Source organism: Staurois parvus, unplaced genomic scaffold (assembly GCF_062004578.1).
Source record: "Staurois parvus isolate SC_StPar_1 unplaced genomic scaffold, SC_StPar_1.0 ptg000011l, whole genome shotgun sequence".
Lineage (NCBI taxonomy): Eukaryota > Metazoa > Chordata > Amphibia > Anura > Ranidae > Staurois > Staurois parvus.
The window spans coordinates 7,417,225-7,443,321 of record NW_028317807.1 but is presented as its reverse complement, the minus strand read 5'-3'; the positions used below and the strand labels follow the sequence as shown (position 1 = coordinate 7,443,321).

The window sequence follows — 26,097 nt, the reverse complement described above, 5'->3', positions numbered from 1 at the left end:
TAGCCCTGCCCAGGTTGCCTCTGAACTACAGATTTCCCTTATATGTTATGAAGCTGGGAAGAGGGGGAGGTGCTCTGTAGTCCAAATAAGGAGTAGCTTAGGATGACAGTCCCCAGAGCGAGTGATTGCGCACTGTCACCACTGGACAGGAACTGTGCCACCGGCAGAATCACTAGGTGAAAATAAGGGGAAAAAAAACATCAAAACAGAAAACACTAATGCAGCCATTACATCAAAGGACTGATTAGCTGCACCATACAATTTTGTTTTGTTGTTGGCCCTCAATACACTTTAGAGCAGGGCTTGAAAAAGCAGCTCGCCAAATGGGAGGAGAAATTCCTCTGTGGACAGCAGCGAGCACAGATGAAGCATGGAGCGACTGCACCTGTGCTCCAAGCCTCATTATGAAGCCGAGTTCCAGTTTACAACTTCCAGTTTCCAACTTGTTCGGCTCCGCTGAGAGGAGACACCCTCTCCACTGCCGCGGGGGACTCGGAGGGACTAGGAGTAAGTACTGTATACAACATGTCATATCACTATAATGGAGTACAGGGGAGCTGGGCTATACATACTGTATACATGTCATATCACTATAATGGAGTACAGGGGAGCTGGGATATACATACTGTATACATGCCATATCACTATAATGGAGTACAGCGGAGCTGGGATATACATTACTGTATACATGCCATATCACTATAATGGAGTACAGCGGAGCTGGGATATACATTACTGTATACATGCCATATCACTATAATGAAGTACAGGGGAGCTGGGATATACATTACTGTATACATGCCATATCACTATAATGAAGTACAGGGGAGCTGGGATATACATACTGTATACATGCGATATCACTATAATGAAGTACAGGGGAGCTGGGATATACATACTGTATACATGTCATATCACTATAATGGAGTACAGGGGAGCTGGGATATACATTACTGTGTACATGTCATATCACTATAATGGAGTACAGGGGAGCTGGGATATGCATTACTGTATACATGTCATATCACTATAATGGAGTACAGGGGAGCTGGGGTATAGATTACTGTATACATGTCATATCACTATAATGGAGTACAGGGGAGCTGGGATATACATTACTGTATACATGCCATATCACTATATTGGAGTACAGGGGAGCTGGGGTATACATTACTGTATACATGTCATATCACTATAATGGAGTACAGGGGAGCTGGGATATGCATTACTGTATACATGTCATATCACTATAATGGAGTACAGGGGAGCTGGGATATACATTACTGTATACATGTCATATCACTATAATGGAGTACAGGGGAGCTGGGATATACATTACTGCATACATGTCATCACTATAATGGAGTACAGGGGAGCTGGGATATACATTACTGTATACATGTCATATCACTATAATGGCATACAGGGGAGCTGGGATATACATTACTGTATACATGTCATATCACTATAATGGAGTACAGAGGAGCTGGGATATACATTACTGTATACATGTCATATCACTACAATGGAGTACAGGGGAGCTGGGATATACATTACTGTATACATGTCATCACTATAATGGAGTATAGGGGAGCTGGGATATACATTACTGTATACATGTCATATCACTATAATGGAGTACAGGGGAGCTGGGATATACATTACTGTATACATGTCATCACTATAATGGCGTACAGGGGAGCTGGGATATACATTACTGTATACATGTCATATCACTATAATGGAGTACAGGGGAGCTGGGATATACATTACTGTATACATGTCATATCACTATAATGGAGTACAGGGGAGCTGGGATATACATTACTGTATACATGTCATCACTATAATGGCGTACAGGGGAGCTGGGATATACATTACTGTATACATGTCATATCACTATAATGGAGTACAGGGGAGCTGGGATATACATTACTGTATACATGTCATATCACTATAATGGAGTACAGGGGAGCTGGGATATACATTACTGTGTACAGTTTTATATTTTGGACTATTTATTCTAAAGAAAAATTTTATTTCATAAGCTTTAAGAGGGTGTGGTTGGGGACGGGACGGGGTTGGGGCGGACCTGGGCAAGGTTGGGTGGGGCAACTGGTGGAGAGTAAGTTTTGTGACCTGCTAGTAGGTCTGGGCTCAAAATTTTAACCCCTGCTTTAGAGGATACGTTCACCTTTGGGAACATGTTACATGTTCCACCCCTTTTTAGGGAGGAACATGTTACATGTCCCACTCCTTTTTAGGGCCACGCCCACCGCCCCCCCTTCCTCTGACAGATGGTACAGGGAAACCTCTCCCTGTAGTATCTGTTAGATTTGAAAACATTCATTCAGACTTCTGTGAATAAATGAACTGCGAGTCCCGACAGCCTTAGCAAGTGTGGGCTTGTAGTTTTCAATGAACTACCATGGCGCTGTGGAATGCCATGGTAGTCTATTGAAGCTTTCTGTCAGTATATCTGCTTGACCGTACATCCCATAGGGCATATCGCTGGTGCAATGCTTTCCAGGCTCCTGTAGACAAAAATAATAAATGCACATTTTTGTACCTGCAAAAAAATATGTTCATTTATTATTTTTGTCTAAAATGTGAACTTATCCTTTAAGTTTAAAGCGTTATTATTGCATACTACAAGAAATGGTTAAAAGTAGTGCATACTCCAGCTAGCATTCATTGCGCACAGATGATCAAGGGTCCTACAACCATTCACAAAGCAAAGCAATCAATATATGAAATGGATGTTGGCCAGGGTACAGTTTCTAGAGACCTGCAATGTACAGGTTGTGTGAGATTTTTTTGTCTTTGGATGGGAATTGAGCTTTAATTTTTTTTTGCTAGTTTGGGAGGCTGAAAACAGAATCTAATGAGCTGAAATGGGACGCTTTTCTCAACTGGTAGTGTAAGAAAATGAAACTTCCTTTAAGGTGACCAGTTTTTGAAAATAAAATTTGAGGATGCCACTTTCTTTTAAAACCCATTTGTAGCCACACCTACAAAATCACCCCCCCCCCTTATTTTGAACACACACACACTAATATATATATATATATATATATATATATATATATATATATATATATATATATATATATACATACACACACATATATACCTATGCTGTTATGGTAAATAGTGCATAATGTACAGAGGGTAAGGGTTAAGTACCACATGAGGCAGAGGTCAGGAGTAGGTAACACAGGTTGCAGGGGTCTGGAGTAAGTAATGCACATATTGCAGGGGTCAGGAGTAAGTAACACGCGCAGTGCAAGGGTCAGACACATGGAGAGCAGAGGTCAGGCCAGGAGTAAGTAACACTCAGAGACCAGAGATCATGAGTAGATAACACATGGAGAGTAGAAAACAGGAGCAAGTAATGCAGAAGTGCAGGGGGTCAGGTCAGGAGCATGTAATGGGGGTCAGGTCAGTAGTGCACAGATGTTAGGGTAATACCTCCACATGCAGTATATTTAAAACATATTGTACCTCAATTCTTTGGCTTGGTGACTCATTTGTTTACCCCCATGTAAAATCCCTGGTGTCCTTCCCTCTAGATTGTAGGCACCCACTGCATCTTCCCTGGGATACTGGCAGTACAGCCTAAATCTTGCAGTGTGCAGATGCCAATTTATCAACACTATACAAGTGGCAATTGAAAATGCCACTCAAGTTGCATTTTCAGGCTGATTCATGAGAAATAAATTTCAACTGACGCTTGTACAGTGAATTGAATTAAATTGCACCTGAGTTATACTGTCCTCTACAGGAGGACTGGACACTGGCAAACAAACAAAAAAACTGTAGGCCAGTCCTCTAGAAAATACTGAGGCATGCTAGTGGTAAGAGAGGTTATTCTAGAGTCCTAGGAGGATGGATGTATTTTTCAGCCCAACTGGGAAAAAAGTCTAACCAAATTTTTGCTAGCATTTTTCTTCACTAGATACTCTTTTTTTTCTCTACATCTCTGCTAGTGCTGGTCTCTGATTGCAGCTATCCTGTGTGGCTATCCTCAGCATGGATTTTGGAGTTCCGCCTCTGTACCTAGCTGGACTGAAAGTTTGCGCAGCTAGCTTGGAAGGGACCTTCAGGCACTGGGTTCTAAAATAAGGCATTTTACAGACCCCATTCTAGTAAATGTTAGCTGCAAAGCGCTTTTTAGGTCCAGAGCTGTTAACATTACCTCATTGCTTGCCATGTCTAGGATGACTCACTCTAAGGGTAGGCTGTTTTGGTAGAGCACTCGGAGCTACTGCATTAGTTTGGATTATTGGGTGTAGTTAGCTACTGCAAAAGGGATTAATGCTGAGGCAGTAGTGTATTAAAGGGGGTGGTGTATTTGGGGGGAGAGGGGTGAAGAGTCTGTGCTGGGCAGGTCCATTTGTACTTAGGAGTCTCTACTGGGGGAGGGGGACTGGGAGGGGGGAATTAAGTATGTTAGGAGGGGGTTAACCTGTTCTGAGGGGTCTGTGCAAGGATGGGGGCTGGTTTTTATGCTGTTGAAGTCGGTCAATTCTGAGGGTATTCATATCTTTGAGGATCCTACTGATTAGCAGTTGCAGTCCCTTCAAAATACCCAGTTCTTGCTGGCGGGCATTGCTCTTTGCCATATTCGAACTCTGATCTTAATTTGTCAAATCCTTAAAAAGAAACCTTTCCACTGCAGCACTGTATCCTTTACTGGTAGACTGGAGCAGATGGGTGGGGTCTTATGCTTCAGCTGTGATGGCCTACTGGAACAATCTCACCTTGTTTGTCATAGGTTTATTTCCATGCATATGCACAGAGCAATCTGGTGAAAATGCTAGGTATTAAGGGCATGCATAGATGACCAAATAGCCACCATGTAGACCTGAGATGCAGATGTCTGATGTTGGAAAGCCCAGGAAGCACTAATTGCCCTGGTGAGGCATTCCATAATGGGGAAGGGAGGAGCCCGACCACCAAACAATATAGGCCTGTACAATAGTCTGCCAAAGCCAACAGGAAACAGTGGCCAAGAAAACCACCAAGCCCACAAGAGGGCAACCTGCAACCCCCAAAAGGGGAAATCAACCTCAGAAGCAGGCTGAGCCATACGAATTACCCAAACCACAACTGGTAATACAGCACAACCTCAGAAGGGCAGGACCCAGGAGAGGCAGGACAAGGCCTTATCCAGGAAGAATAGCAGATCCCACCATGAAAGAAAAGAGAATGGTTAAGAGCCATCTTATCCTTATGTAAAACTAACAGTGGAAACACAAGGTGAGGCCACCAACTTTGACCTGCCGCATACAGAAGCTGCAGCAATGATAAAACGACCCACTGGAAAAAGAGGTATCTAGGAAGATACTCAACATCCCCAAAAGGGGGGCCTTAGACACCGACAGAACGATGTTCAGGTCCCAGGTCAGCCAGAGAGCATGTTGGGGGGACCACACACACTGAGCCCTTTGAGCAAAAGGCAGGAGTGAAGGAGCGCACGGCCAGGGGATGTTGGAACAAAAAAGCACATGGGCAAAAAGCCGGCCCTAATGGTACGCAGGGCAAACTACGTGGGCCTCTTCTATGAACTCTGATCTTTAGTTCTTTCCATAGATTTTCTATTTGATTCAAGTCAAGTGATTGGCTGGGCATTCTAGCAGCTTTATTCTCTTTCTTTGAAACCAATTGAGAGTTTCCTTGGCTTTCCGTTTGGGATTATTGTCTTGCGGAAATGTCCACCCTCGTTTCATCTTCATCATCCTGGTAGATGGCAGCAGATTTTTATCAAGGATGTCTTTTACATTTTTCCATTCATCCTTCCTTCAATGATATGAAGTTTGTCAGTACCGTATGCTGAAAAACAGCCCCACACCATGATGTTCCCACCTCCACACTGTTGGTATGGTGTTTTTGGGGCGATGTGTAGTGCCTTTTGACCTCCAAACATGTTGTGTATTATGGAATCCAAAGAGTTCAATTTTGGTCTCATCTGACCAGACTATATTCTCCCAGTATTTCACAGGTTTCTCTAAATGTTGTGCAACAAACTTTAAACGAGCTTCAACATGCTTCTTCCTCAGCAATGGAGTCTTGCCTGCTGAGCAAGCATACAGGCCATGGCGGTTGAGTGCATTACTTGTGTTGTTTTAAACAATTGTACCTGCTAATTCCAGGTCTTTCTGACGCTCTCCACAAGTGGTCCTTGGCTCTTGGACAACTCTTCTGATAATTATTTTCACTCTGTCAGAAATCTTGCGAGGAGCAGATGGTCATGTCCGGTTTATGGTGAAATGATGCTCTTTCCACATCAAGGATTATGGCCCCAACAGTGCTCACTGGAACATTCAGAAATTTAGAAATCCTTCTGTAACCAATGCCATCAATGTGTTTTGCAACAATAAGGTTGCCAGGGTCTTGAGAGAGCTATTTACTTTCACTCATCATGAGATGTTTTTTTGTGACACCTTGGTATTGAGACCCTTTTTTTTATAGGCCATCAGTTGAGACTGAACCAGCTGATATTATTTGCACTGACAAGGAGCAGGATTGCTTTCTAATTACTGATAGATTTCAGCTGATGTCTTGGCTTTCCATGCCTTTTTGCACCTCCCTTTCTTCACATGTTCAATACTTCTTTGTCATTCCATTTTATTACACATAGCCTTATTTCTGAACTTGTTTTCTTTGTATGGATGAATTGCATGGGTTGTTACCGACATGTGGTGAAAGTTTCATGTCAATAGTACCTTAAGAAAAATATTTACTGAGAGAAATGGTGATGTGTTCAATACTTATTTTACCCACTGTATGTTGCAGAGCATATATTGCAGGTGGAGGCCACCAGATGTGGGCCCTATGATTTGCTTCAACTGAACTGGTTTGTTTCCAGGTGCAGGAATCCTTATTAATGCTTTGTTGTCTTTGTGTGATCAATTCACCAGGAACTAGACTTTTCTCTTCTAATGCTTCTTCCTGGTTTTTAGACTCGAGAGGAAGGTTGTTCTGGTGATCCCCTTCACTCCAGACTTATCCAGGTGGCTGTTCTCAGATGATCTGGTAAGGCTCCTGATCATTGCTCCTTGGACTCTGACACTTCATTGGATCTGGGGAATCAGGAACATCCTCTGATTCTGTGACAATCTTCAGGATAGGCGAGATATTACAGCAAGGCTTAACATAGGGCTTCTCCCCATATTTGTTTCCCTTCTTGCAGATACTTGGGAAGGAAGACTGTAGACTTGATAGAGCTAAGGAGTAAGCCCAGATCCCATGTACCATGTTCCCTGCTTGACTGTGTGATTCAAAACTAGGTTCTCAGGACAGCTTCCAAGCTTTTGATATTTGGATCAGTGTTCTCCTTACACTGTCAAGACATTAGTCACTATTTATTTGGGTATTTTCTTGTTCTTCTGGCATCAGGCATTGGTTCCTTTTGTTAGGTTATTACCTACGAGGTTGACGCTGTGACCTCATCTGGTGCCATCTTCGTATGTACAGTTCTTCAGGCAGCGCTTGAGCTACAGGTAGTCCCCAGTTTTTTATATTTTGTTGAGCTTGTTAGTGATTGTTTGTTGTTGCCTACCTCTCTTTTAGACTGTCTTTGGATGCCCCGCAGGAGAAAGGCTACCTGTGTCCCTCAATGGACAAGAAAGAAAATAGTATTTTTGTACTCACCATAGAATTCTTTCCTTTGAGCCAATTGAGAGACACACCCTTCCTAAAAGGCAGTATAATCCAAAGGTGAAAAGCTTCCTGTGTCCCTTAGGGGACTCCGAAAAAAGGATTTGAAGGTAGCAGATTACAAAAATCCTATTTTTGGTCATCTTTATGAGGCTTGTGCATCACATGGTAAGTCGTGCAGGTACCTTTATATGTACTCTAACAAAGTGCCATACACTGCTGAATGCTGTACTTACTGTGGGTTTCTTGTTCTGGTGTGTTCTTGATAGGAGAGTTCTGTATGTCAAGCTTAATGCCACGTGCAGATATACCAGCCATTGTCCAGTCTAAGATTTAAAACAAAACACTTACTGGAAAATGATCTTATTTATTATAATATCCTTGATTTTAGATGTCACACATAGCAAGCATTGCTACCCTTTCCAATCATACCTGCTCAATAAAACAAATAAAGCTGATCAAAAACAAAACAATTGATTTGCTAAACATTTAGATATGCCATGTATATCGTAACACGTCTGAATTCTTGTAAAGATAATTAAACACTAGTGACCAGGTGAGTATGGCAATCTTTTCCTATAAATAAGAATGCCAGGTAGATTGAATCATTATAACTATGTATACCATAACTTGCCAATGCCCATCCATATGATGGGTGTTAAAACTGAAACAGAAGTCTCCCCTATGGGGATAAAGATGGGGACACAGATAAGTGAAATCTTCCCTATGGAGACCCACCTGACAGATGTTACAACCCTTTTCCTCCAAATCAAAAACCTAAAAAAAAAATAATGGTGGGAATTGGGCATTAATTACAGCACTTTTTGTAGCATAAAAGAGATCTCTGGCTGATCTGAGATCTAGAGCATTGGGATGGGATGGGGAACAAGATGGGGAAGGGTTCACAAAACCTTGCTCAAAGTAAAGTGATACTTTTAGGGCATACCAGTGTGCTGTGGTAAATGTGAGGTACACACGGTGGTACAATGTGGTGTCATTCCCAATATACCTGCATTGCAGCCCACCACAACATGCAGTAGTGCACTGCCAAAAAGTCTATAAACACCTGCATGTATTATAATGAAAACAACAACTCTGGCCCTAACCTAACGCAGAACTGTAGTTGAACAGCATGTGTAAATGGTTTGGAATTGAAGCCACTTTTGTTATACAGGCACCCCTGCAAAATAGGAGAGCCTTTCCAATGCTTTGATAAAGGGGCGGTCCTGTTGCCCTGAAACATGCAGCCATGCCCCCTCCACTTCCTGTCACCATCACCCAGCCAAGAGAGGTGCTGATTGGACCTGCAGACATCTTGCTACACCCAGACGCCTGACAGCTGTACTTACCTCCACCAAGAACTCTGCTCCAGTTAGCACTTGCCTGTCAAGCTCTGCAGCCTCACAGTGATCCTATGGAGGTCTATATGGGTTTATGACAAGCCTTGATCCACTTTACTAGTGAGTGCATTTTTATTGTCCTTTATTCCTTTTTAATAAATTGATACACCTAGATGCAGATGTCATCTTGTATTTGTTTTATATATGTGCATTAGGATCTCAAGACCTAATCCGAGAGCCATTACACCTGCTTGAGAGGGGCGGAGCCTGAACATGGCGGCACGGGAGAGAGTGTAGGCTAGCACTCTCCGTGAGCCTTCCCTCCTCCCCCCCGTTTATCTCCCTATGAACCCTCGTTAGAGGGTCCAGCTGCACTGAATGCAGGGACTCACCTGCCTGAAAGAATCGTCAGAGCTCCGGGGACGGTCGGAGCCGGCGGAGTGTCGGGAGGGTGCTGGGGGAGAGACACATCGGATTCTCCCCTTCCGCGGCGACTGTTGAGGAGGAGAGGGGTTGCCTGGGAGACGACCGGCTGACCTGGAGCTTGGGTAGAGCCGGGAGAGAGCTGCCTCGTGGCTTCAGCGGGTCTCTGGCTCTCTGCGGCGGTGGTTTCGGAGGAGGAGCAGGATTGCCAGGGAGACGTCAGTGAGTCAGCTGGGACATTCGAGAGACGCTGACACTGACTGACTCAGACACGTGAGAAGCAGTGGAGGAGCTCTGGGAGCTCCGAGAAAGAGAGAGATTGTCCGGCATCTCAGCAAGTGGGTGAAGTGGCGGAGGGTAAAGGACATACTGTCCCTACAACAGATACAACATATATATAAATATTTCATCTCCTCGCCTCCTACACCTAACCTAACTCCACCCCAACTATACATCATCCCCATACCATACCCATATCATTTCTAAGCTTACAGCACCACAAGTATATACTATTATGCTCATTTTTTACGGCTAAACATTTTAACCCCCACTCTACTCCTTTCTCTAACTATTAATTTGCATATTGACTCTAATCGAACGGGGCCTCTAACAGGAGGATAAGTTATACGAACTACGAGAGACCCCTAGGAATCCCTTCAAGAGGAGACAAGCGGACTTAAACACAGAGGAATGCTTCTGAGGTGAAGTTCCAGCGCGGTGGGTGAGTGAGGACTGTGGGTCCCTCCTGCGGGTCCTCTTATACACTGCATATACATTGGTTTTGTATGTTAGACTTTTATATACTCTGAGTTCCTGCACTAGATTGCGAGGTGCCTGGAAAAAGGACTGTGGTTAAAATACTCAACCAGAAAATAAAAGAAATAGGGGATTCCTAGGATAGGTCTGAAGATTGGAGGAGTAAAAGACCAGGAGATCCAGAAAATAAGAGATAAAAATTTTTTCCGAACTACAGCATGAAAGGTAAAAATACCAAAGGGAGCGGGCCTAAGAACACCCAAACGGGTACGATTAAGAAGTATGTGTCACAAGGAAATGTTACCCCAGAAAGAACTCAGGGAATAAGTGAAAAAAGTGAATCAGAAATAAGTCTGGATAACAGCCCAAGACTCTCCCTGGGCCCAGTTTACAATAGTCAAATGGAAGGTATGGAATCAAGAGATTTGGAAAGAGATATGCAATTACCTAATAAAAAAGAAATGGCAGAGATGTTTAAAGGATTGGAAAAATCAATAAAGCAAGAGATGGGGATGATTCGGGAAGATCTGGGCCAATTGTTAACTAGGGTGGAGGAAATGGAGGAGAAGGTACAAGCCCAAGCTCAGACCATCCCAAAACTAGAGAAATGGATAATTGAAGATAGAAAAGAACATTAGAGATTGCTTTATAGGATGGAAGAACAAGAAAATAGAGAAAGGAGAAATAATATCAGAGCAAGAGGAGTACCAGAATTGACACATGGGGAAGATCTAAAAGAGCTATCTGGTAAAATCTTGAACTCCATAATGGATAAATCAGATGAGGTGAGGTTCAAGTTGGATGAAGTATATAGGATTGGGAAGAATCAACAAGGAAATGGGGTAGAAAAACCAAGAGACATAATTGTTAAATTCCACAACTATGGAGATAGAGAAGAGATTTGGAAAAAGATAAAAGGACGATCAAATATCACATACGGTGGGAAAAATATCCAAATTTTTGCAGATTTGACGGCAGAAACTCTGAGAAGGAAGAGAGCATTGAAACCCCTATTGGAAGTGATGAAAAAACAAGGAGTGAAATACAGATGGGGACGTGACTTAAGTTTAATTGGGTGGAGGGATGGAACTACAGCTGTCCTAAGATTCTCGGAGGATATGGAAGAATTTTGTGAAAAACTTGGATTGCAGAGACAAGTGATATTTGGTTGGGAAGGGGAGGAGGGAGAGTTGGATATCGGTGGGACAGGAAAGTGGCAGCTGGTTAAAAGAGGAAATAAAGAATCAATAGATAGGGGGATATTGGGGAGGAGGGGGGGACGGTAAGCGGTCATGGGTAGAGTCGAACCCCTATAGAGGGATCAAAAGTCGAAGATGATCCAAAGGCATAGGAGGCCTGGGGGGGGAGGGGAGGTGGGAGGGGGGGGGGGCAGGAGATGGCAGGGGGGGAGGGGGTGGGGAGGGAGGGGGGAGGGAGGGGGAGAGAGTTGGGTGGGAGGGAGGGGAGGAAGTAATGGGTCAATACTCTGCATGACAGAAGGGATAAAGAGGAAGAGGCAATCTGGAAGAGAGATGGAGTTAATTAGGAATGATGGAAGAAATACAGTTTATAACTTATAATGTGAATGGGTTGAGTTGTCCAGGAAAGAGATTTAGGTTGTTTAATGAGTTACATCATAGGGCCTCCTCAGTGGTATTTTTACAGGAGACGCATTTTGAGATAGAGGTAAACGTGAAATTGAAATCCAAACACTATCCAACATGGTTTTATGCAGATTCTCCAATTAAAAGAGCAAAAGGGGTAGCAATTGGTTTTGCAAAGAATATGAGATTTGAGTTGGAGGATAGAAGAACTGACCCAGAGGGGAGGTTTTTATTCTTAAAAGGTACACTCCAGGGGATTGAGTGTACTTTAGCTAATATATACTGCCCTAATAAAAATCCGGAGATGTACATGAAGGGTCTGCTGAAAAAATTAAAAGAATTTAAAACAGGTCGCCTGATAGTAGCGGGAGACCTAAATTTTTGTATGGACCCACAAAAGGATAATACCTCTTCTGTGCAAAGAGAAGGGAGTAGGTCTCTGAGAGCTCTGAAAAAAGTGATGCATGAAGAACAACTGGTGGACACTTGGAGAATAAGGCATATGAAGGACAGAGACTATACCTTCTTCTCTAATGCACATGAGATATACTCGAGATTAGATTACATCTTAATAGACCATCAACTTATAGATCATCTGATTAAAATCGATATAGAAACAAGGACGTTCTCGGACCATGCCCCGGTTGTAATGAAAATGGGATGGGGAAGAAGGTGGACGGGAGGAATGGGGTGGAGGTTAAATGAGGGTCTTCTTCTGGATGAGGATGTAGTCCAGAAAATCGAGAAAGAGATTAAGGTATACTTCAAGGAGAACGAAACAGAGGATGTATCGATAGCTACAGTCTGGGAAAGCCATAAGGTATTCATAAGAGGAATCTTGATTGCGGTAGGAGCAAGGAAGAAAAAGGAAAGAAGAGAGAGGGTCAGTGGGCTCTTAAAAGAAATATTGGACTTGGAGCAGATCCATAAGAAGAAAATAACAAAAGATACGAGACAGAGGTTATCGGATAAAAAAGACGAGTTAGAGAGGTTGATGGATGAGGAGAAGAGAAGAGTATACAACAGGGTTTTAAACGAAAGATATAGATGGGGAGACAGACCAGGAAGATATTTAATGAGAGCTCTGAATAAAAAGAAAAATAGGAACTATATAGAAAAGATAAAAAGTTCAAAGGGGGAGTTGGTCCACTCAAATAAAGAGATTATCAAAGAGTTTACGGAGTATTATAAAAAGTTATACAATATTAGCCCCCAAGGCCCCCTAAAAGAAGCCCAAGAAGGAATTAATGAAAAAAAGATGACATACTTAAAAAATGCGGGATTACCAAAACTAAGTGAAGCACAGTTGAAATCCCTGGATGCAGAAATCTCCCAGGAAGAAATTAAAATAGCATTAAGAAGCACAGGGGGAGGAAAAAGCCCAGGCCCGGATGGCTATACAGTTAAGTACTATAAGAAATTTAGTGAAGTACTGCTACCCAAGTTGGAGAAATATATGAATGCTCTGGGAGGTGGGATGGAAGTGAGGAGAGAATCCCTACAGGCCCATGTAGTACTTATTCACAAGGAGGGAAAAGATCCATCTCAGTGCTCTAGCTACAGACCTATCTCATTATTGAACACTGATACTAAACTGTATGCAAAGGTGTTAGCAAACAGGTTGAGGGATCTGATGCCTGAATGGATCCATGGAGACCAGGTGGGTTTTGTACCGGGGAGAGAAGGTAGAGACAACGGCTTGAGAACCCTGATGCTTATTCAGAAAAGTAGAAAAGGGAAAGTTCCGGTGGTGCTCTTGTCAATTGATGCAGAAAAGGCATTTGACAGAGTGGACTGGGGCTTTATGATGGACAACTTAAAAGTGCTGGGGATAGGTGATAGAATGCGAGAGTGGATAAGTAAACTATATAGGGAGCCTACTGCAATTATCACGGTAAATGGGGAGAGATCAGATCCCATTGGAATGTCTAATGGTACAAGACAGGGTTGTCCACTGTCCCCTCTGCTATATGTATTGTCACTCGAACCCCTGTTGTCAATAATAAGAAATAGTGGATCGGTAAAGGGAATCCAGATAGAATCCATAGAACATAGAGTAGCGGCCTTTGCGGACGACCTATTGATCTATGTGGGGAATCCCCGAATAACTCTCCCAAATATAATGAAGTTGTTGAAGGAGTATGGTGAATTATCAAATTTAAAAATTAATCCAACGAAAACAGAGATCCTGAATATTAATATACCAAAGAATGAAAAAGAAAAACTACAAAAAGAATTCCCCTTTATATGGAGAGAAAAAGAGATAAAATACCTAGGAATAAAACTCACTGCCTCATCTAAGCATTTGTATAGATTAAACTATATCTCCTTGATAAATGAGATCAGGGAAGATTTAAAAAGACTAGAAGGAGGAAATCCATCCTGGATAGGACGTATAAACCTAGTCAAAATGGTAATAATGCCTAAAATACTGTATAGATTTCAAATGGTACCAATTAAAATTCCAGAAGCCTTCTTTAAGATAATGAAAAAAATGTTAACAAGATATATTTGGAAGAATAAAAAACCTAGAATAGCATATGAAACATTGAGCAGGACTAAAGAGAAAGGGGGATTGGGCCTACCAGATGTTAAGAGATACTATAAGGCAGTGGTTTTAGCAAGAATATATGACTGGACATTTAATCATAAGGGGAAAAGTTGGGTAACAATTGAAAATGATCTTAGTGGTAAAAGATTGAGTCAGATGATATGGGTTCCACCACAGTTTAGGGGAATTAAAGAAAGCACGAGTATATACACTTTAAATGTCTTTAGGGTATGGGATAATTTACATAAGAACATGAAATGGGAATTTAATTCTATATTAATGCCTCTCACAAATACTGAGTACTTCCCCCCGGGTCAGAATAAGATATCAGGGAGATGGTTTAGAAAGGAGGATACCCAATTGAGAGATGTTTTGGTGGAGGGAGAATTGAGATCACTTAAAGAGTTAATAGAGAAGAAGGGTGATATTTTTATTAGAATAGATGAGTGGAAACACCATCAATTGAAAAGTTTCATTGGAAATTTACCGAAACCCCTAAGAATAAAACAGGAGTGGAATATGTTTGAAAGGTTGTTAGAGACAAGAAGGGATGGTAAGCACGGTATCTCAAAGGTGTATAGAATACTCACAGAATTAGACACAAACACAAATTTAATTTTTATGACAAAATGGGAAAGGGATATGGGAGTTGGGCTTGATGAAGATAGACAGAGAAAGATGTTTAGATTGATACACGATAATGTTAGTATGAGAGAGGTTGAGATTAATTATAAGTGTGTGACACGATGGCATATTACACCGAGTGTAGAGCACAAGATAAATGGGGAAAACTCAAATAAGTGTTGGAGAGGATGTGGAGAGATAGGCACGGTGTTTCACATATGGTGGGAATGTCCGAAAATCCAGGCCTTTTGGAAGATAATAGTTAAATTAATTGAAGAAATAACTGAAATTGACATAGGATTAGACCCAACGACGTGCCTCCTACACAATGTGGAGACATCTGTAAATAAATATAAAGATTCAGGTATTTGGTACTTCTTGAATGCGGCGAAAGGGTTGATACCCAAGTTTTGGTGGAAAGCTGAGGTACCGAAGGAGATAGACTGGATTAATAGAGTGAATCAGATAGGTAGAATGGAAAGATCATACCATATGCAAGAAGATAAGATGGGAGTTTATTCCAGGAGATGGGAAAAGTGGGAGAGAGCAGGATTGAAAGAGAAATATAGAAAAATATGAACTAGGTTGTTAACAAAAAATTAATAAGCCTCAAAAGAATAGAATGGGCCAGAGTCTGCAGAGGGGGAGGAGGGGGGAAGAGGGGTGGGAGGAGGGGGGGTAGTGGGAGGGGAAAGAAAAGAATTTTTAGTAAGGGAAAGGTAGAAATGTTATAAATGTCTATTTATATGAGAATTACTTCCCTTTTTTTTTGGGTTTTTGTATTAACATGAAAAATTTAATAAATATTTAAATTAAAAAAAAAAAGACCTAATCCGAGAGAGCTGCATCCACTTCACCTGGTGTTTCAGTAGAGGTCACCAATGCACCCCACATATTTCTCTCAGTACAGGTCTTCTTCAAAGTACACTTCAAAAGTGTTTCTCCTTCACAGTATATATCAAAAGTGTTTTAATTCACCAAACCTATTATCTAACCTTTAAATTATTCCTTTTGAAAATGTTTCCCTCTTTATCATTTCATAAAGTTGGGAGATATGCTGGTGCAAGAGGAAGAACTATACCCTCTTGGCAGTGAGATGTGATGCATCAACAGTCCTACAAGTCCCCCTTCTTCTCTTCAATCTCAGCATCTCTGGACACTTCAGCTGTAAGCCCTACTGCTGGTTATGGTAATGGAGCTCCCCATCAGCACAGAGAATGACCTCTTCAGACCAAACAGATAAGCACTGTTTTCTCCACACATTTGTGGGTGGAATTGTTCACATATCTTTTCCTATTATAGTTACATTGCACAAGGTTCATGCTCCATGTTTAGGTTTTATTTTGCTTTTAGTGTTGGTGGTGGCTGTTCACACTAGTCGTGCAGCTCCAAAGATTAGCTGTGAACAACCATCACTTTATACAAGCAGATTCTTCCTAAACTGTCCTCAGCTGCAAGTTCTAGGCCTACCGGCTTCTTCTGGATTTCTATTCCTGGATTTAGAGGTTGAGATCTTAGCACATCTGATTATATTTAACTGTAACATTTGACATAGTCAAAGTGTGCCCACAGACCATCTTTTGCTGCACCGACCATAATCTGCTATTATAGGCAATAATATTCTCATGTCAATAGGTATCTTTTGTTCTGCATATGTTTACCAATACAAGATTTCTCTCAAAGAAGTCAGTTTTTTTTAATGAAGTTGAGGTTCACATAACATCCAAATAAAAAAGATTAAATGACAAGCAGAGAGGTACTAAATTTATATATAGAAGCAAGCTCGAGTTCAGTGCTAGGTCAGTGGTGGAATTAGTCAAATCATAACTCAAATACAAAGTCAGTGTCATGGTAGATGCAGGCAGGGGAAAACTGAATCCAGAAACAACAAAAATTCCAAGCACAGTCCAAGGCAAAGTAAGACACACTTCTCTTATATCCTACTTCAGAATCAGGCCCATTGAGCACATTTCCAATCTCAGGGGATCAATAATATACTAGATAAAACGTACAACCCAGCTGAAGGGCTCATCCCAGCCATGGCTCACCACCCAAGTAAGAAAAAAATCTCAATTCTGTCAAAATCAATATTCTCAGATCTAACCATCTAATACATATACAGGGGATATAAAAAGTCTACACGCCCTTGTTAAAATGTCAGGTTTCTTTGATGAAGAGACAAAGATAAATTATTGCAGAACTTTTTTCACTTTTTATGTAATCTATAAACTGTACAACTCAGTTTAGCAACAACCTGAAATAATTTTAGTGGAGATAAGTAAAAATAAACTAAAATAATATGGTTGCATAAATGTGCACACCCTTAAACTAATACTTTGTTGAAGTACCTATTGATTTTATTACAGCACTCAGTATTTTTGGGTATGAATCTATCAGCATGACACATCTTGACTTGGCAATATTTGCCCACTCTTCCTTGCAAAAACATTCCAAATCTGTCAGATTGCAGGGCAATTCCTGTGCACAGCCCTCTTCAGATCACCCCACAGATTTTCCATCGGATTCAGGTCTGGGCTCTGGCTGGGCCATTCCAAAACTTTAATCTTCTTCTGGTGAAGCCATTCCTTGATGTTGATTTGGATGTATGCTTTGGGTCGTTGTCATGCTGAAAGATGAAGTTCCTCTTCATGTTCAGCTTTCTAGCAGAAGCCTGAAGGTTTTATGCCAATATTGACTGGTATTTGGAACTGTTCATAATTCCCTCTACCTTGACTAAGGCCCCAGTTTCAGCTGAAGAAAAACAGCCCCAAAGCATGATGCTGCTACCACCATGCTTCACTGTGGGTATGCTGGTTTTTTACTGATGTGCAGTGTCGTTTTTGCACCAAACATATTGTCTCGGTCTGGGTCAGGTTCAGAGACTAGTTGCTATAGCAGTATAGCAGAAACCAGCAGGATCGGTACACCAGCGGGTCCACCCTGGGAAATAGCACAGGCTCACCTGAGGTGCGGGGTCTAAGTATTAACCGGTTTTCACCAGACCTCCTAGTGGTGGAGATGGATTTGGCTGCGTGTTAATACCATGTCGCAGATCTCAGGATCACCCCACCAGGGAATGAGCAAGCTGGAAACCAATAGCGGATCAAACAGGTTAGGGATAAAACAAAAGCAAACAGAGTCAGTCACAAGCCAAGGGTCGGTCACAAATGGCAGCAGATGAGGATGAGGCGGAATCGTAGTCAGTGGCAAGCCAAAGGTCGGTAGCGAAGATGTAGACGGCAGCAGGAACAATAAGCGGGATATTGGCTGGGAAGGCACAATAATCTGGCAAGGAGAAAGTGCATGAACATGGCTTTTATCAGGAAGTTCATGGCAGGAGCAAGGAGTTCAAGGTTCAATAGAAAACAAGGTACAAGGCAGGATTGTCCAATAGATCAGGCAGAGTGTTGTCCAGCATCCCAGGTAGCTCAGTGAGAAGAAACATTGGCTCTCACTGCAGAAGGCCCAGGTTTGATCCCAGGCTCTGACACATATCTTTTGGAATTATGGCCAAAAAGTTCAACCTCAATTTCATCAGACCATAACACATTTTCCCACATGCTTTTGGGAGACTTAAGATGTGTTTTTACAAAATTTAGCCGAGCTTGGATGTTTTTCTTCCTAAGAAACGGCTTCCGTCTTGCCACTCTACACAATAGCCCAGACATATGAAGAATACGGGAGATTGTTGTCACATGTACCACACAGCCAGTATTTGCCAGATATTCCAGCATTCCTTTACTGTTGCTGTAGGTCTCTTGGCAGCCTCCCAGACCAATTTTCTTCTCGTCTTTTCATCAATTTTGGAGGGACGTCCAGTTCTGGGTAATGTCACTGTTGTGCCATATTTTCTCCACTTGATGACTGTCTTCACCGTGTTCCATGGTATATCAAATGCCTTGGAAATTCTTTTGTACACTTCTTACTGATACCTTTTAACAAGGAGATCCCTCTGATGCTTTGGAATCTCTGTGCGGACCATGGCTTTTTTTGCAGGATGCGACTAAGAAAATGTCAAGAAAGACCTACTAGAATAGCTGAACTTTATTCTGGGTTAATCCTATTTAACACAATTTTTAATGTGATTGCTTAATTCTGAACACAGCTACATCCCCAGTTAAAAAAGGGTGTACACACTTATGCAACCACATTATTTTAGATTTTTATGTTTACTCCCTCGACCCCTATAAGATTTCAGTTTGTTTTTCAATTGAATTGTACAGTTTAAAGGTCACATTAAAAAAGGTGGAAAAGTTCTGAAATATTTTTTTAAAATTTTATTTCAGATACTTACATAGCACTGTCAACTTATGCAGCGCTTTACTTATATATACTGTACATTCACATCAGTCCCTAACCCTCAAGGAGCGTACAATCTGAGGTCCATAATTTACATTCATACATACACATTCTAGGGCCAATTTAGACAGGATCCAATTGACCTACTAGCATGTCATTGGAGTGTGGGAGGAAACTGAAGAACCCAAAGGAAACCCACGCAAGCACAGAGAGAGCATGCAAACTCCAGGCAGGAGGTGCTGTGGCTAGGATTTGAACCAACGACCCTAGTACTGCCAGGTGGAAGTACTAACCATTTAGCCACTGTGCAGCCCCATTTATCTTCGTCTCATTTTTATACAATCACAGAAACCTGACATTTTAACAGGGGTGTGTAGACTTTTTTTTATATCCACTGTACTGTAGGTGCTTCAGGACAGCTTCGCATCTTTGTGTTACAGTAATGCAGCATGTCAGTGTTAGTGTTTCCATTTATTTTGAATTGCACCCCACAGCATTAAGACAATGCACAGTAACACATTGCCATGCCTTGTGGCGCACAATGTGGGGAACAAAAAGGGTCAAAACTAGTTTTTGGTCCACTGGTGTTTGTTAGCAGTCCATTCAAGAATTCTTCTTTTATATAAACACATAGTGGACTAGAATCCCTTTGATTACAAAAGGCATATAATGCCACTGAACATGAAAGGGTTATTTTCTCTTAGCTTGCTACAAAATGATTCAGTACTATAGGTCATCCCTCTATGTCCATTCCTTTGGGCAGAGTCAGGCAGAGAAAGCCGTATTTAAGCAACACTAGTTTGCAAAGTTATCACTGTCAAATGAAAGTGATCAACAGTTCAGAATTCATGTTTGGCTTCCATGTCTATTAGTATTAGCCTGGGCACAGAAAGAACAAAGTATATTTGAACACATGCACTTGTATACGTATTCACATGCACAATACTGCATGTGCTTCCATGGTACACATGTGGTACTAAACCACAGTGCAGTACAAAACAGTAATTGACTGAAATAGATCTGTGCCCTGGTGTCCCAAGGCCCACTTCATAAGAATGTACCGTAGATCTGCAAGTGCAGCTCTCTTATTTCTATTAGGACAGGTTTCTTTAAAAAAATGAAAAAAAAAAAAAAAAACTGGTGTAACCAGGCACAGTTTAATCTAATTTAGTATATATAATGTTCCTGTGATGAACTACAGGAAACATAACCACATGGTTACCTGAACAAGGCTTTGAGTATAACCTATGAGTCTGTAATTCAAGAAGGCAGTTATTCTATTAACTAGACACACTACTCTATTAGTGATATGAACTGCTGAACAGAGGCAGATCCTGAATGTTGGCACAGTGAATTAGGTTGCACAAAAAGAAATAAAAAACAAATAATGAGTCTGCTATTCTCATCTTGAAATTCACCGCATTATCCTCTTCTAAAGTCAAAATACAATTTAAATAGTATGCCGAGATGTCTTATCTTGCTACAGAAGGTTTGTTCAGTTCAGGCTAAATGGTTAAAGACCAAGTTCACCTTCTGGAGCAGGTTACATCCATATCTAGAGGGTGTAACATGCAGCATACTTCAGGTCTGTCCCCCACACCCCCTCATCTGTTACCCCTGTGACAGCGGGCAGGCGATCCTCTCCCAGCACCCATTGTCATATTTTAACCACTTCAATACCAGGCACTTTTACCCCCTACCAGCCCAGGCCAATTTTCAGCTTTCAGAGCTCTCAGAGTTCGAATAACAATTGCGTGGTCATGCAACACTGTACCTAAACTAAATTTTTATCATTTTGTTCACACAAATATAGCTTTCTTTTAGTGGTATTTAATCACCACTGAGTTTTTTATTCTTTGTTAAATAAACCAAAAAAAAGACAGAACATTTTGGAAAAAAAAAGTTTTTCTTGTTTCCGTTATAACATTTTGCAAAAAATATTTGTTCTTCATAAATTTAGTACAAAATGTATTCTTCTACATTTCTTTTGTGAAAACTCCCCCCAAATTAGTGTATATTATTTAGTCTGTAGGAAAATTATAGTCCACAAACAATGGTATATATCTGAAAATCGATCAATCCTGATGTACTGATGGCCTACCTCATTTCTTGAGGTCCAAAAATGTCAGGACAGTACAGATATCCCCCAAATTACCCCTCTTTGGAAAGTATACAGTCTGCGGTATTTAGTAAGAGGTATGACAAGTTTTTGAAGTTGTAATTTTTTTTGGCATAATTTTTTGGAAACTGAATGAAAAAAAAAAAAAAAAAAATCTCTCACCATTTTTTTTTTACATACTGTCACCAGTGCAGTGGCAGTGATCAGAGACACTGACTGGTGACGGTATGAAAAAAAAAAATTTTTTTTTCTTAAATAAAACACTGTGACCAGAGTAATATAATGTTACCATGGTAACACTGTACTACTCTGGGAAAGTGATCACAGCCACAGCTAATCACATGACACATATGGTCTACGGTTGGCCCAGTCTGTACCATGTGATCACTGTGACCAATGACAGCTAGCAACACAATTGTATACAATGGATGGCATGAAAGGAAGCCATCCATTGTTTACAATTGTCATGTGACCTGATGTGATTGGTCACAGCAATCACATGGTCCCGGCAACAGGCCAGTACACAGAACGGTCATTGGCTGTGTCCGAGTATGTCCGAGTATTCTGGGGAGTCTCCTTTTCATCTGGTACAGCAGCTGATACTATTTAGTATGTTTGGTAGTAAACATGAGGGTGGCCACCCTTGGACTGCAGGCACCTCATCTAACCAGGACCCCATTTATACTATATGCATGTCTGAACTAGGCACAGGAAAGATTTGTGCTTTCCACGCGTCATACAGACGCCAGTCAGGTCCGTCTGCATTGGCAGCAACCAGATTCTTTTATTTCTTCTTCAGGTAAACTTTCCTCTTCCGGTTTCATGGCAGAGGTTTCTTGTTCTGATATGCAATGATTTATGCCCCAAAACAAGGTACACATCGTGGCTCGAACTGATTGCAAGGGCTTGCAATAGCCACGCCCATTTTCCCAGACAAGATACTGAAATGCCTTAGATTTTGATAGTAAATCAGTTATCAACATGGGTTATCAACAGATTCTATTCCCTCTTTTTCCTAGTGGATCATGCACTACTAGCTGAATTTCATATGGCAGTTGTTTCTTCAAACAACAGTATCCTTTCAAGGTGGTATATTTCACTTTTAAGTTGGTGAATACGTCCTCCTCACACAGTGTAAGGCCTTGATTAACATAAACCAAACCACTCCTCTAACGTGTTCTCTCATCTTTTATTCGAGGAGTTTTCTCTAAAGATTGGAATCACTCAGAGAAAACAAAATTCCTTGCATCTAAGTGCTTCCAGGCATTTGTCCTGGACACTTACAAGACCAAGGTGTTCTAACTCTCAGTAACTCTCCAGTCTCAGGTTCATGCTCTCCAGTTTAGCTCTCCAGCTTTCCACTTCTGCATGAGACTCTGAACTGATGGTAGCCTCCTTTGAGACAGTCCCATTTGTCCAGTTCTATTCCAGGAATCTACAAAGTAGATGAATTGGTCTTGTCTCTGGAAAATAAAACTACTCATTTGACTCGGGAGACTAGACTGTCCCTGACATGGTGGTTTCAGAATCAGGCACTAATGTCGGGAAAGAAGTTTTTCCCAGCGTTCTGAAAAGATTGTGACAACAGATGCCAACCTATCCAGTCCTAGGCACTCTGTCAGTGCAGCAGGAGACTTGGTTGTTGGTGGAAACTCACCTCTCAATCAATATCCTGAAGATTTGGGTGATTTAGTTGTGCCTACAGCCTTGGAAATTACCTGCGGTCAGGTCATCTGCTCCTGATCATGACATACATCAATCATTAGGGAGGAATAAGGTAGTTCTCCTTGTTGCTATCACCTTGGTTAGGTGAGTGTCTAAACTAGCAGCCTTATCCTGCAAGGAAGCCTTTTTGGTCCTACAGAAGGACAATTGATGTTGAGATGTAGGCCTTTTTCCCTTCCTTAGGTGGTCTCTGCTATTCATGTTAACCAGGACATTGTCTTTACATGCTTCTGTCCAGGTCCAGTTAAGCAGAAGGAGATCTCCTTCACTTGTCTGGATGTGGTCCAGTCTGTCCAGATTTATATTTCAGACACAAAGGGGTTGATTTCCTAAAACTGGAGAGCGCAAAATCTGGTGCAGCTGTGCATGGTAGCCAATTAGCTTCTATCTTCACCTTCTGCAATTAAGCTTTGACAAAACAAAAACCTGGAAGATTGATTTCTGTGCAGGGCTGCACCAGTTTTAGTAAATCAACCCAAAAGTCTTTTAGAACGACAAATTCACTTTGTCATTCCAGGATAGGCCCAGGCAAGGTGCCCTGGATTCTTGTTTCACCCTTTGTAGACGGTTCAGGCAGACCATTGTTGAGGCTTATGGTCTCAAGGATTGGGCTCCTATGTTTCCATTTAAGGCTTACTCCACTTGCGCTATAATTTCTTCTTGGCATTTCAGCATCAAATCTGTTTCCTAGGTTTGTAAGGCTGCACCTGGTGTTTGTTCACACATTTTCCAAGTTTTACCAGGTTGCTACTTCTGCTTCATCGGATGCCAACCTTTGGCCCAGGTGGCTTTTTGAGCTGCAGGTAGTCCCTAATTCTTGTTGTGCGGGTTAACATATTTTGACTGCGTTTCCCATCCCTCAGGTATTCTCATTTTGAATACCACAAAAGGTGTATGACTTCCTGTGCACCTCAATGAACAAGAAAAAAACTAATGGATTGTTGTACTTACCGTAGAATTATTTTCTAAGAGACAACTGAAGACTATAGGTGCCACCCCTCTGTGTTTATAGGCATGTTCTTGGTACTACTTTGCTACTCAAGTGAGGCATGTTAATAGTAAGACATGTTAAACCTGGGGCTGGCCTACAGTTTTTTTGTTTTCTAGTGTCCCAAATGCTTGTGACTGCCTGTGTTTCAAAATATAATTCTACAAGTATAAGAATCCTATTTTTCTGGTCTCTTGCAGCAAGTGCGGGTCTAGTCTCAGCGTTTTCTTAGAAGTTTTCAATCTTCATTGTTTGCCAGTGTCCCAAAGGCTTGTGACTTCCTGTGTTTCAAAACAGAGTTGTACGACATATAAGAATCCTATTTTTCTGGTGTCTTGCAGCAAGTGTGGGTTTAGTCTCAGTGATTTCTTAGAAGCTTTCCATTTTAATTGTTACTTTTTTACTCTCTAGAACTATTAAATCATATCTAAACCCAAAACCCAAATGTTATATCTTAGCTCAGCAGTTCTTAGATGAGGTGGTCTCTTCAATAACACATTGCACCAATTGTTCTTGAAAGAGGACTTCATTGCCTGTTTTGAGATAAATGGAAAATAGATCTTTGCCTAACCTTAACTGCTGAACAGAAGGATAAATTATTTCTTTTTCTCAACAATTGACGGGTCCCAGGAATTCACAATACTGTCTCCTACAGGAGGATTCGACATTGGAAAACAGAAAAATCGTAAGCCAGCCACCAGTATAACCCCTCTTCTACCCAACCAGTCCGCAGTATAACTCCTCCTTTACCCAGCATTCCTGAAATCTTTTCTTCAGCTCTGCCAGGCTTGTGTATGTGGGTGCGGCTCAGATCCTTTGCAGCAGGTAGAAATCAATGCTGGAGGGTCCTTTGTACAAATACCTTCAGTCATAACATTTTTTCCCTTGACCCTACATTTTGAGGATGTAAGGCACAGGTGTCAAACTGGCGACCCTCCAGCTGTTGCCAAACTACAAGTCCCATGAGGCATTGCAAGATTGACAGTTACAAGCATGACTCCCAAAGGTAGAGGCATGATGATTTTAGTTTCGCAACAGCTGGAGGGCCGCCAGTTTGACACCCCTAATTTAAGGCATTCATCCTTTGCATGTAGACCGAATGGTCTCTGTGTGGGCCTTTTGTGCTAGATTCCTGTCCTCCTGTGAGTTAGTCCACAATGTTTTGTTCTCTTTACCACATCGGGGTGTGGGTCCTTCTTCCGTGTTTGGGAAATTGTTATTGTTCCACTGTTTTTGGGTGGTTCTGGTTGATCAACGTCTCACTGGCTCAGGTTCCTTTTGTGTGGTGACAATTCCCCTTTGGCAGTGACCTTCTCATCCTAGACTTGAGCATCAGCAGTCAGCTAGCAGTTGAAATCTCCATTTTTCTTGTCAGTACAGGTTTCCTTTAATTAAAAACGACTGTTTTTCATATAGATTCATGTTAAAAACTAAAAATATGGTAATACAATGCTGTATTCTTTAGATGGCATACACTTAGGGAGAAATACAGGAAGCGATTTATATTATTATTATACAGGATTTTTATAGCGCCAACAGTTTGTGCAGCGCTTTACAATATAATATTCAGAAATGATTTTGTTTGTACCTAGGTTGAGGTTTTCACACTGGCAGCAGTTAGCCTGTGCACTTTCCATTGTCCAAGAACTAATGATTTTTAAAATATAAAAGGAACTGACTTACTGCTCATTTCCCCAACAGACTGCAGACCCATATCAAGGAGCTGAGAAGGAAGAAATCCGGACAGCTTGTCTGACTGCTGTGTCCATAGACCAGTTTCTTGTGAGCTGGAACATCCAAACAAATTCTGCTCTTCTTGTGACAGCTCTGGAGACAGGGGGGCTTGTAAGTTCAAGAAGGAAAACTCTTGATCAAAATCCTCTGCTTCTCTACTGTCCAATAACAGATGCTTAGGCTCTGTAAGTTAAACAAAATAAAAAATTGTATAATACATACATTATATATAACTCTTTGGTACCATGTAAATAAAACTGGGTAAGTTTAAA

The 26,097-nt window shown here is 41.4% G+C and overlaps 1 protein-coding gene and 1 long non-coding RNA gene across 3 annotated transcripts in view; one reads left to right on the top strand and one right to left on the bottom strand.

Moving 5' to 3' along the window:
- Nucleotides 1–26,097, bottom strand: part of ICA1L (islet cell autoantigen 1 like) — a 127,012-nt gene that overhangs the window by 9,289 nt on the left and 91,626 nt on the right. For both annotated transcript variants that reach the window (XM_089670423.1, XM_089670416.1), the window contains exons 11-12: nt 25,775–26,008; nt 7,899–7,988 (exon numbers count right to left, since the gene is read on the bottom strand). In XM_089670423.1, coding sequence (XP_089526549.1) covers nt 7,899–7,988; nt 25,775–26,008 — 324 coding nt within the window. The remainder of the gene's footprint in view (nt 1–7,898; nt 7,989–25,774; nt 26,009–26,097) is intronic.
- LOC149473745 (uncharacterized) lies at nt 148–26,097 on the top strand. Its single transcript, XR_016311765.1, has 3 exons — nt 148–507; nt 8,837–9,122; nt 25,793–26,097. It is a non-coding gene; the product is annotated as an uncharacterized LOC149473745 (long non-coding RNA).